The 12,953-nt window shown below is 33.4% G+C and overlaps 1 protein-coding gene across 2 annotated transcripts; it reads right to left on the bottom strand.

Annotated features, from left to right (window-relative positions):
* Positions 1–336: 336 nt before the first annotated feature.
* Positions 337–11,172, bottom strand: LOC122608141 (mRNA-capping enzyme-like). 2 transcript variants are annotated; one of them, XM_043781230.1, is made up of 18 exons: positions 11,064–11,165; positions 9,333–9,510; positions 8,358–8,490; positions 8,034–8,185; positions 7,503–7,586; positions 7,349–7,411; positions 6,546–6,677; positions 6,283–6,453; positions 5,588–5,815; positions 4,173–4,222; positions 3,299–3,461; positions 3,060–3,197; positions 2,692–2,814; positions 2,518–2,616; positions 1,921–2,010; positions 1,756–1,840; positions 1,408–1,541; positions 337–935 (listed from the first exon to the last, which is right to left on the bottom strand). In XM_043781230.1, the coding sequence occupies exons 2-18, from the start codon at positions 9,444–9,446 to the stop codon at positions 798–800; spliced, it is 2,097 nt and encodes a 698-aa protein (XP_043637165.1). In that variant the 5' UTR covers positions 9,447–9,510; positions 11,064–11,165; the 3' UTR covers positions 337–797. The 2 variants fall into 2 exon arrangements, with proteins under 2 accessions (XP_043637165.1, XP_043637166.1); XM_043781231.1 differs by lacking the exon at positions 1,408–1,541 and having other exon boundaries at positions 11,064–11,172.
* Positions 11,173–12,953: the final 1,781 nt, after the last annotated feature.

Genomic DNA, 12,953 nt, shown 5'->3' with positions numbered 1-12,953 from the left:
TGGACTTGATTTCAAATTGCAATTTAAATGTTCAAGCCTGGTTAATTACTTGCATAAACAATAGACTCATAGTAAAAGAACTTGTTAGTAGACCTAAGCATAACGAGAATCGATTTTACATTATAATTTGGAAATGGGAACCAAACCAAGTGAAAAATATACCAGTTTTGACTCTGGTGTATAGGTTTTACAGCTCTATATCGAATTCCACTATTTTGGTAAAACAGTGACCACAAAATACTGATATATTGCTGAAGGAAACAGCAGAAGTGAGATACTAATAACCCAAGAAGCAAACCTAATACATACCCCATCTACATTTCTCATGGCAATGCATATTCTTAACTCAAATTTTTTGAACAGATACTGATTCCATCAAAAAACCTAATAAACGTATTTGATGTAATAATATTGCTATCATCAAACATCAACTGACGCAGCATACTCATGATGTTCACATGCTCAACAGGGTCTATATCTAATATCAATACCATGTCTATAAGTTGGCAAAAACTTCCAACCATGTATAAAGCTATAACAACTTTTAAACCTAAAACTATTGGAACATCGTTATCAAAATGCTAAGTAAACGACCGACCTTGCTCATCGGATGGTCATTTGGCAGCACAGCTCCACCCTAGTGTACGCAACATCTTCAAGCAATCATCAAAGCCAGCCATTTCTTTGTATGTATTTTTTTAGTCAATAAGATTTCTTTAAAAATCCAGTTGAAATTTCCTACACCAATCTTTGAATGTCTCTATGGTAGATTATTCGTGTTATTGCATAGTAATTTACTACTTCCGTCTACCATTCTTCTCAAAGGTTTTGCAATCACTTCTTATTCTGTCAGCATACATTGGGAGACGAATGATATCATGGATCTCGTTTAATACAACCTCTTCAGTGATATTATCCTTGATGCTCCTCATAACCTACATTGTATATAAAAAAGAGTTGGTCATCAAAGAAAACTGTAACAAAAGGTGTGTTCGTTCAAGGGGTGCAATGTCCACCAACATACTACTGTATGGGTTTGAAAGAGTTGGATGAAGTCTTGTGCAATGTCCACCAACATACTACTGTATGGGTTTGAAAGAGTTGGATGAAGTCTCACTCATGAAAAAGGGTCAAATAATATGAAAGTGACTCAAAATGTATTTTTAACGCAATTAACCTGCTATATTAATTTATTCAAATGCTAAACTTATAGGAAGAAATATAACCAATACAAATAGTTAACGTATTTGACACCATAACTGTAATTATTTACGGAGAATTCCAAAATTATGGACATAAAATGTTCAACTAGTTTCAAAACACGTTTTTTACCAGCTACCCAGTCCGCCCAACCTGCTGGGCCGCCATGTTTGCCACCTAACAATTTGTTAGCCATAACAAGTAGACCTTTTTGAAGGTTATAAATTCATTTGGTGTCGATTTGTCGGGCCGCATCCTCATAAAGACCCAAACATCTTCCTCAGAATCCCATGAACATTCTATTATCTTCCCAGATAATGAGAATACATCTACTGATGGATCTGCAACTCAAAATTGTGGGATCAACAAAATGCCAATGAAGATAGAAAAGAGAAGAATAAGAGGTAGTTTCTTTTGTCCCCTTATTTAGACTTATTACATCTGTGAGATCTGCCTATACAGATTCTATGCTAGAGTCATTGTCAAACTCGTGTTTCATGATCATGGAAGTGGAAAAAAATACATGAACTTTGCAAATAGAAATGGTGTACTCACCTCTAAAAACCACCCGACTTCCATCCATTGGCTTCCTTCTCCCACGCTCATTTAAACAAATCATATGGCGATTATTGTTTCCTAGCTGTCAAGATATACGCTTTCATAGATAAATACAAGAAGAAAGATAAATTTTAACCAACAACAACAATGTTCCCTTACAACCTCAAAGAGAAAATCAACCGAGTTCAATTCTGGATACTTCCACTTCAAAAGACCTTCATGTGTGCGAGGCACATATGGATCGTCCCAGCCCTAGCAGCGAGAAAAAAAAAACTAATCAACTTCGCAATAGAGACCACGCCACCTGATATAAACATCCTTTTTACATAATTCGTGTAAAACAACAAATATAAGAACTTTTTCAACAAACAATGTAACTCCCAAAATACCATTCAAGTGCTATCACTAAAACCAATTAGTGTAAATAAGTTGATTTGGTAACAAATCATATGGATAAACTTAAAAACATAGCTTTAAATGAGAACATGTCAAATGTGTCGAAAGTTACCCAGTGTATTCAATATGTAAAAAACTTAATAAACTGTCCTAGTAAAATTAAATAGAATTTTTACTGTAAAACTAAAGCTTTATAAATGACATGCAGCACATATTTATTATATTTGACAGAAAAACAAATGAGCTTTTGGGTTGGGCGGACCCATCATGTTTCAACAAGTTACGACCTATATGACCTTGACCGGCTCACAAACTCGCCTGACCCGCCCATTTTGACACCTCGATGAAAATACACATTATCACCTGAAAAATGAGACCATCCGATTCATGCGAAAGGTGTGGAATGAACTCCTTTAAAAGCTTAGGGACAGCAGAAAGTAGATAAAAGTCTTTCCGTCTCACCTAAAATGTATTAATTGTTCTAAATGAGTCACAAAAAGTAACAAAACGCATTAATATCAACACCATGATACTTACCCTAAATGGTTCCAAGTCATATCTGTAGTACGGATTTCTACTCTGGAACAAGCGGTCTCGTTCCCTGTTCCGTGGTTTGATAACTTCATTCTCAAGTATCATCCACCTGCTACTGAAAGGATGCTGAAAGGTAAATAAATTTTTGTCTTAGCAAAACAATCACAAAAAAGATATAGATATTAACAACCTGAAGGATTACCAATGGGTCAATTTGGCCATTTGGGTTATGCTTTATTTCTAACAGGTCAAATTGGCCAAATGTCGGTTTGAAAGTAAGAGGGTCAAAACAGTTTGAATAGACAGAACGTGCTGACCATTAACACACAAAAAGGGTGCCAAAACAAAGTGAAGATGATAATGAGTCTTACATCTACAAGTGATGTTTTGTTGATTGCTATCAGATCATAAATCAGATATCTTCTTTCCTGCTTGTGTGTGCTCGGGTCAGTATCAATTATCATTTCTCCATCAAGTAAGGTGTAGTTATGAGTATTTCCAGCTGCACCCTAACAAAAAGAGAATGTCATGCACAAGAACATCAACTATAAACCACAATAGTCAACAAGCTCCTACTTACATCTAATACGGGACAGATGGTGCATATTACCTCATTCACGTTTCCACATGGAAACCGCAATTCAACACTACGGAAATTGAAATTTCTATCAATCAGATAACATCCATTCCAAGTTATTAACATCAAATATCGTGTTCCGTCAGCTTTCCATGTGGCATAGTAGTACCGCTGCCTCAGGAGTTGTAAATTATCCCTGGATTAAAACAATCAACAGTTTAAAAACCTTAAGACGGATCATTAGTCTACATATCCTGAATAAGAAGCATGTCTCTGGAATACCAAACATCTTATAAAATGTGACAGCCGCAGATCATGACACAACAAATAAGACTTCAGATCTAGGCAAGAGGGATAGTGTTTAACCATCAAAATCAAAGATGCCCAATTGATTTTTTCATCCGGGAAAGAGGGAGAAGGGGGGGTACTTCTTAAAAGCGGTCACATTGTAAAAAAAAACCAAAGAAACTAGTTAAAAGGTACAAATCAAAAGCTTAAAAACCACCCTAGGTATGCTTTCTAGCCTTCCAAAATGTAATAATAAAAAATTTAAGATACTAAAGAGATAATATAGAATGTTTCCAGTCAACCTAACCCATTCCAACCACACGAAATCCTGGTTCGACACCTTACCCAACCCACCCATTTCGCCTAAATTCCCGTGGAAGAAACAATGACGCTTTAAGGAACATGTCAGCATGTCACAGTTCAGGTTGTAACTAAATGATCCTTAACACTTCAAAAAGCATAATTCAATGAGAACGGCAAGCCCTAAGATTATAGTTCCTATTAAAATGTCCATGAAGGCAACCTAAACTAAAACAGAAAATACAAACATGCAATAAAGGCATCAAGCTCAATCCTGGACAATTTGAAAAAGAAAGCAAAAATGAAAATCTGCCTTCACCTGCTAAGAGAAACAGGGTGTGACCCTGGAAATTGCGGTTTTCCTCGGCCCTGTGGTAAAAGAAAAAGATGTAAGAAAGTCATCTCCCATACGTACATGACTAACTTTAAAAAAGCTAGTACCTACATCTTAAATCTTCATTACTACAATGTATATTGCATTCTCTTTTGATTGAAATTCAAAACTCTTGAAATTTAAATTCTTAAAGAGCCTATTTCATTATGCGAAAATAACCTTAATACCCAATTTTTTAAAAAAATTTATCAATTTACCCAAGTTTTTTAGATTTTAACAAAATACCCACAAAAATCGCAATAATTTTGGAAAATCACAATGAGACTATTAAAATCGCAATAAGATTATGAAAATCGCAATAAGATGATGAAAATCGCATAAAGAAAATTAAAAATCGCATAAAGAACTTTAAAAATCTCATAAAGAACATTGAAAAACCGCATAAAGATTTTCAGAATCGCATAAAGAACTTGATAATCGCATAAAGAACTTAGAATCTCATAAACAACTTTATATGTTACAAAATATTTATGAGATTTATAAAATCTTTACGAGATTTATAAAATCTTTATGCGATTATGTTAAATCTTTATGCGATTTTGTTGAATCTTTATGCTATTTTAGAAATGTCATTGGGATTTTCAGAATCTTATTGTGATTTTATGAATCTTCATTGCGATTTTTGAAATTTGTTGCGATTTTGTTGGGTATTTTGTGAAAATCCTAAAAAACTAGGGTATATTGATATATTTTTTTAAAAAATTGGGTATTGAGGTAATTTTCTCTTTCATTATTTATAACTATGCTATTCATGCGAGCGGATCCTTTGGAAGAGTCATTGAGCAGATGTTCTAGTGTCGAACTTTATAGTTTACATACTTTAGTATTAACTGGCAGAGAGTGACAAACTGGCAGGCTCACACAGTTAGGTAACATGTAAAACAGGGTGTCATTTTAAGTATGTCAAAACAGCACCGGTCGGTAAGTGTTGAGCCACAAACAAATCTAGTGCATTTTTTAATATAAAAATATGTGGTATTCACACAAAAAAATATCATTATACAAGAATCCAAGTCCTTTAATTAAATTATAGAGGCCGCATGTGTTACAAATGTTCTAAGAGAGACTTTCACTTATTCAATCCATCTGGGCAGTCTTTTTTTAGCTCAAACTAGCCACCATTACTAAGCAACGATAAACGTGGCAAGTTATAAGTCAAATATTGCTCAGATTCTATAGATGACAGATTAGAAAGTGAAGAGAACAATGAGTTCCAGTCTTCCAGATGACAGATCACATCGCTAACTCTGAAGTTAAAGACAGACACACAAGACTACCTTATGACGAATGAAACTATATAGTGAAAACATGTCAAAAAGAGAGGTTTCCAGAGATCCTACCCGTACACTCAACTTGAGAGCTTGATTGCAAAAATGTCTCATTGACTCTATCTGATTATATGGCACGTTACCTCCCAATATGTCATCATTTGTCATCTTACTATATCCCATAGCATGTGTCATCTCGCTTCCTCCCAAAGCATTTGACATCTCCCCTCCTCCCGCAACATTTGCCATCTCACCTGATCCAAAAACATTTCTCATCTCACTTGCTTGCACATCATAGTCCTGCAAACTCTCATAGTTAGAAGATTAACTATAAGGGTTACTCTAGAAAGGGAAAAACAGGAAGGTAACTGACAAAAAGGGTAGCTTTTGGAACTGGTTAACTCAGGCTGAGATAAACTGACATCTTGTCCTCAACGTTTTAGACTATTACAAACATCTACCAAGTCAAATCAGATTACAGCGGTCATATTGCTTCCTATAATACAATTCTTTGAATACGACGATTAACTTGATTTCATGCAACAATTAAAGTGGGGCAACTATTGTCCGGTTTAACCCGTTTAACCTTTTTACTTAACTTCTAATCAATTGGTCACAATTGCTACCTCTAGGTGAACCTTTTCATTGTAAAGATACCAATCACCCAAAAGAGGTTCTAAAGGCTTTCTATAACAACTGATATTCTCATGCAGAAAAAGATGTGATGAGAAAATATATTCCATCGCAAGAGTACCTGGAATACATACCTGCAAACCAGCAGTTGCATCATCATCCTGATCAGGTGACCTCTTCCATTCTGGGGTTGGAGGGCAAACAAAGGTCTCGGGCTTTTGTTCACCAAAAAAATTGTATAGATCGTCAATATAATCTTGTTTGTAAATTCCCGGAGGACGCGCTTCATAAAATCTGCTTATCGCCTACATGAATCCAAATAAACGTGGTTTTTAACTTGAAATGATCAAAGGGTTGAACCACATGAAAATTCGCTCAGACTAGTCAAATCACCTACCTCTGTGACGGAAAGTGATTCTGACTGTATAAGATAATGAACAATCATATAACCTGTCCTGTTATGGCCATGTGTACAATGGACAAGGACATACTTATTTGATCGAGTATGTTGGGAGCTGAAACGGGTCACCTGATAAACATTGTTAAAATGTCACTAACAGCTCATTTCAAGAATATCAAAAAAGGAAGAAATAAAACCTCGTATACAAATAAATATAAAACCACTTGAATAGTCAAACAAGTTTCTCGAGGAATTTAAGAATACAGGACTCTGATTGCAAACTAACCAAGCTTTTATCAAGTTAATCAAACTCATACTAGTCAAACTTTACAAAGCTCGAGCATAGAAACATGCTCAAAACATACAAGAGTTGATTTAAAGCTTATCAAGACTTGACTCAAATTATTATCAAGTATCCTATGCCCATGTAATATGTAATCCTAGTATCTACTTAAATATTAATCGATTTATTCAAGCTCGGCTACATCAAACATCACTGGCCTCTCAAAATGAGCTGAAACTGAATCTGACTCAAGTAATTTCAAATTAATGCTCCATTTAACATTGAATATTCAAGCCAAGCTATGAAGGCTCATTAACCTATCTAATCAAGTTTGGGCTTAGCCTAAGATAATCATGCTCAATCTCAACTCACTTCACAGCCCTTTATGAGACTGATATTGCAAAGATGTAACATCACTTCAATACTATAAAAACATCGACAAAACTTGAATGTGTACACTCAGCAAACAAACATTTAACTGCATGTAGAGAAGGATACTGATACAACAGAAAACTACCTCCTGAATGAATTTTTCTACAGATTCGCTATCAGGTACTGCATCCCTTCCTGCACACCTGATCTGCATTTGGTAAATTAATTGGAGAAACTAAAAGAACTGCTTGTGTTATTGATAATTAGGACAAGAGTGTGATGAGTGCTGATGAACATACCTTAACATATTTAATACATTCTCTCGTCCAATCTGACTCAGGATAGTATCGATTGGTGTTTGTCAGATCTATTACCAACCCTAGCTGGAAGAAAAAATTAAAGTTGCTAAGTGAACCAGTAGAGAAGAGATACCATTGGCACAATTAAAGGCAAATAAATACGCTGATTACAAACGGAAAAAAAAATGTCTTGCCACGCAAAAGACAAGCTAGAAGTGGCAATTTCTACCGAACTAATTATATGTGGATCGTTTGTATATCTATAACAGTCGAAAAAAAAATCGCTCATGAAGAAATGAATCAAATAAAAGGAAGGTCGCCCGGAGTGTGTTCAATGCAAAAAACCTCCTGAAACATTTTATTCAGAATTGAAATACTACTCAATGAATCTATTTAAATCTAGTAACCATAATTTGACCTAACCCAACTTGACCAGTACTAATATAACCCCTTTTGATTGATTGCTCAACCCACCCATTTCCACCTCCAGGAAAAAAAAATCCAAAGCACCTTGACTAGTTCGGTACTTACTTCTCTCCCTAAACGCCTTTGCTCACGAATTGCAAGTTGAGGCGAATATAGTTTATCAATGACAATTTTGTCATTAAAAGACTCTCCAAGAGGAACTTTTGAAGGGATAATGAAGCTTATTGCATCCCCATATGGAGGGCAGTCCAACCAACCTACAGGTAAAAACCATATTAGTACATTTGAATACCCAATTAAACATTTCAAGTATCACAATCGAATCATCCAACTTGATCTAGAATGAATATCTTTTCCGAATAAAAAAACCCATTAAGAATAGAATCGAAGATATCTAGAGACAAGTAGGGAGTATAACTTAAGGCTTACCTGGAGGAAGACTATTCCGGTCATATGATCCATTGTTTCCACTCTGGAATCCATGACTACGCTTAGACGGCCGGGACATATGCATTGAGTCAACTTCCATGTATCTTCTTTTAGATCCCCCATTTGCTCTCTCCTGATGTTAAAAACACTTGAGATCAACCATTAAAACTAAAAAGACTTTGTTTCAGCATGAAGTGCAATAACTCATTTTAAATATGTGCAAACACTAAGCTTTCTATAATTAAAGATATCAATGTGTACACATTCCCTGGGTGTTTTATGTCTACAAATCAAGCACAGGCAAATAAAGAGTATTCCAAAAGAATCCTTGTATATAACTTTTGACGAAAAGAACTGAAAATAATTTGTTCTTTTATCACTTTCTCACCATAAAACTCCTTCCAATTATAAATATTAGACAGCCTCCCTGAGAACATAATCTAATGTTATGATGACTTGCTGCGATTATGAGAAGTAAAACATCAGGAAATTTATTCTGCAATTAAAGCAGTAGTGTAGCAGGCCATTATCCGAATAGACCGAATAAATAGGCATATTTTATAATAATGACAGCAAAAACTCGGGCAAACAAAAGATCTCAGAGTCTTTCTATAAGTTTCCCTTGTTAATTAACATCAAGCTGACTAGTATATATTAAATAATCGGCTAAACCACATTGGTCACAGTTCATAAAAGCAACTGTCCCAAGATTCCAAAATACACACATTTAAAGGAGGCACCATACCATTTAGCATTTCCAAGTAAGTTAAAAGAAAGGCAACACACAAGGTTGGATCCTAATTATAGTAAATTTCCCAGCTCATGACCTAAATATTAACCTGACTAGATCAATATAATATAAACATCTTCCAAAAAACAAGTAAAACAAAACATGGTAAAGATAATAGCTAAGAACATGTTCTATATCAATATGCACTTTGTTTTATAATAAAATGAAAATGCAAAGACTAATACTTGGTTCATGTTCTCAAATCCTGTCACTCTCTCTCGTCCAGCAAGCTGATAATTCAAAGTGTTCACATGTATCGAGTCATCTTCCTCTGGTGACGGGGATGCATTCAAGTCCATCTGTTGATTCCTCCCATTAACCAGAAAAAATTCGTGATAAAAAGATCCAGCTACTGACAAAGAGCTGAAATACAAGAACAGCAAAAGCTTAACCAACATAACTTACGAAAAATTATAAGTGATAACCACTGGTTGCGTTCATGTAAAACTGTGTGGGTTACAGGCAAAAAACTTGGTAGCAAGACCGAATAGTTTATGAATATCATAATACATTTTGATTCCGTTAAACCTATATGAAAACATTGTTTTGATCTTGGATGAACAATCCCTTGCTTGCATTTCAAGTTGGTTTACAGCATCTCACTTTTAAGTTACTTGATTATATAAATTTTATGTGTACACTTCTCAAACTCAACTTCGTTAAGCGCTTCCAAAAAAGACCACTAGATAGAATCATGTCTGTTTCAATATATAAATAACCAGAGGAGAAGAATGGTATAATTTTGCCACAATCACAAATTTTCAAAGCATACACTGTTTGTAGTTTATGTAACAATAGGTTTCTTAAATAACACAATAAAATATATCCATTAACCATAGTATAAAGGCTTCATTAATTCAAGAAAAGAGCTCCAAGCCAAGCGGTATAGTTCAATTTAGATCAAAGCGAAATGATTAAAATCCATCCTATCTCGGCTTTGTAACTTAAACCGCTATGATGGACCAACGACAATTGACTTCCACATTAAACACATCTCTTTCAAGTGGATCCTACTCATTGATACACTACACTAAACACATTCATATCATAACAGACAAAAAGAATTACTAGTTCTACTGCCAATATTCTCTCAATAGAAATAAGTAGACCTGATCCAAAGTGCCAACGAAATTACACTTTAAATATTACAAATTTGCACTTGTAAATATCCTGAACTAACTAACGCAGGATGTATAATAGAAAATGCATGTACTTTTTACTTAATACACCAATGCACTATGTGTATACATGCGTAAGGCAGAACTACCCTGTAGCGAAAGGTAATCCGGGCTATAAGGCCGCTTTGTCCACCAAGTATAATTTCTATTATCAAAATAGCTCCAATTTATGTATGTGACCTAAAAATTAGAATACTTTTTTTCAATTAATTTATTTTAATACATACTCGTAAAAAATAAGTTATGCTACAGGCCATCTCAAATCCTAATTCCGCCACTATATATATACATACACACACATATGTAACGATTTCAACTTGTCTTCAACAACTGAAACGAACTTCTCGTTACACTACTTATATGTCGCGAGTATCGGTTCAGGTAGGATAGGTTCTTAAATCTGAACATATGAAATGTAGTAAAATGACACAACTACTTTTTAACACTTTGATGCACCAATAGATACATATACATATTTTTATATAGATATGTATGCATACACTCACACTTTTTACTTACATTTATAAATAATTCAAATAAAAATCATAGAGAAGCTTCATAACAGTAAATTCAGTATCTCAATTTTAAAACAGAGTTATATATACATTTATTTATACATGTATATATACACAAAATATGTGTGAATATGATATCAAGAATTGTTAGGTTTTTATGGAATTGGAATAAATTAAATTCAATCAGATTAAAGAGATTGAAAAGGTAAAAGAAAAAGCGCACCGTGAAATTGGAAAAATGGATTTGGATTCGGAGGGAGGTTGTTTTTTTTAGGGTTTTTGCCCGCCAGGAGGTAACTTTGTGTAAAATTAAACCGCCTATATATACTTTACCCACGTACAACGATTGGTACTAAAGGTCGTGGTAAGCGTCTTCTAGTTTAAGTAAACGGTTTGACACTTTGACTTAACCCGTGGCACTTGAATCATTCCAAGTTGAAAACATAATGAAATGAAATTTTTTTTTGTTTTGCAATGGTGTATTAAATATTTATATATTTACCATAAAAATCAGAGGTGAACTTTTGATAGGAGAACGTATAATCTTTTTATACTAGTTGAAGTTAATATAATTATTATTTAACGCAACAAACCATCTCCAAATGTTCTAATCATATATAAACCTCTTTCTTCATAATAGATCAAGGGTTTGAGTATTACCCAAGGCATATTTAAAGGTGATCACAGATATTTAATTAACACTTATGGTGGATTTCTATGAGTTATCCCCTTCAGATCTCGAGGTAATAGGAATTTCTCAACGAAGAAATTAAATTGAAAATCTTTAACGCGGATCCGATTAAGACAATGTAATTTAATCTTCCAATATTCGCGATTAATTTACATTTTTTATAAAAAAAAATAACACAACAATTTGATTCTTCTTTATAATTTAAAAAACAAATACGTATAGCGATTTTGGAACATTTCGAAGTTGTTGTACATATACCATGGTTGACAATTATGATAGACATAAAATTTAATTGATTTAATTATGATTTTGAAGACACTAATTACTAGGTCAATTTTTATGAAAGAATTTAATGTATCGTAAAATTGTACGGTATGGTAAAAAAAAATGTGTGTAAACATCATTACCTTAATTTTATTGTTGGTAAAATCGTATTTATTTATACTCCTATATAATACAAACTAGGTTTTTTATTTTTGGAATCTTTTAATCTATTAAAACATCTATGACATACATCTTTTATCTACTAAATTACCTTCACCAACTTCTTAAATCACATGAATTATTTTACATCAATTATCTATCTTATTCGCCGTCGTTGCCACTACAAGTCGTCACCGCCACCACCGACACGTCACCGCATTACGCGGGTATTCGTCTAGTAAATTTAAAATGAAATGATTTGGGAATAAATGATGGAAGGCTGGGACAAAATTTAAAAAAATCTTTGAATACTAATAAATAAAGGTGATCATAAATAATGAAGACCTAGGGGATGCTTGGTTCAATTAAATGAATGCATATAGGAAAGTCAAAGGGAATACTAAGGGAATACAATGGGTATTCTATTACTTTTGAAATTACTTTGTTAGAAACATGTATTCATACACTGTATAAAAGCTTATTAAAATAAAATATAATAAATAATTATGTCTTCAAATATTTTTCTAATTATATCTATATATCGATGTACCAATCAATAATGTATTATTATATATACTTAAAAATAATGTGTAAATTAATATTGCTATTGTTCATGAATATACACGTTTGGATAAATATATATAATTAAAATAAGGATTACAAATAAACCGTTAAAATGTAATATAATATGTGGTGTAGATTTTCATGTTAATATATGTAGGTATGTATAATATATTAGAGCACGCTGATAACTAAATCATGTATTATTATGTCAAAAACGAGAATTACAAAATATGTAGTTAGTGGGGGAGAAGCCACTAAAGGATAATGATAGTTATTACCCTCAATTCACTCTATAATGATCCATTACCCATTTTTAGTATTAATTAACTTTTACTTTTGTAACCAGACATAATTTTTTATTATCATATCTATTACTCACCCATAAATACTTTTTATACATGTACTCATAAAACTTTTGTTCGTGATGTATATAAG

Source organism: Erigeron canadensis, chromosome 7, assembly GCF_010389155.1.
Source record: "Erigeron canadensis isolate Cc75 chromosome 7, C_canadensis_v1, whole genome shotgun sequence".
In the NCBI taxonomy this organism is placed as follows: Eukaryota; Viridiplantae; Streptophyta; class Magnoliopsida; order Asterales; family Asteraceae; genus Erigeron; species Erigeron canadensis.
The sequence above is the reverse complement of the archived record's forward strand: the minus strand, read 5'-3'. Positions and strand labels throughout refer to the sequence as shown.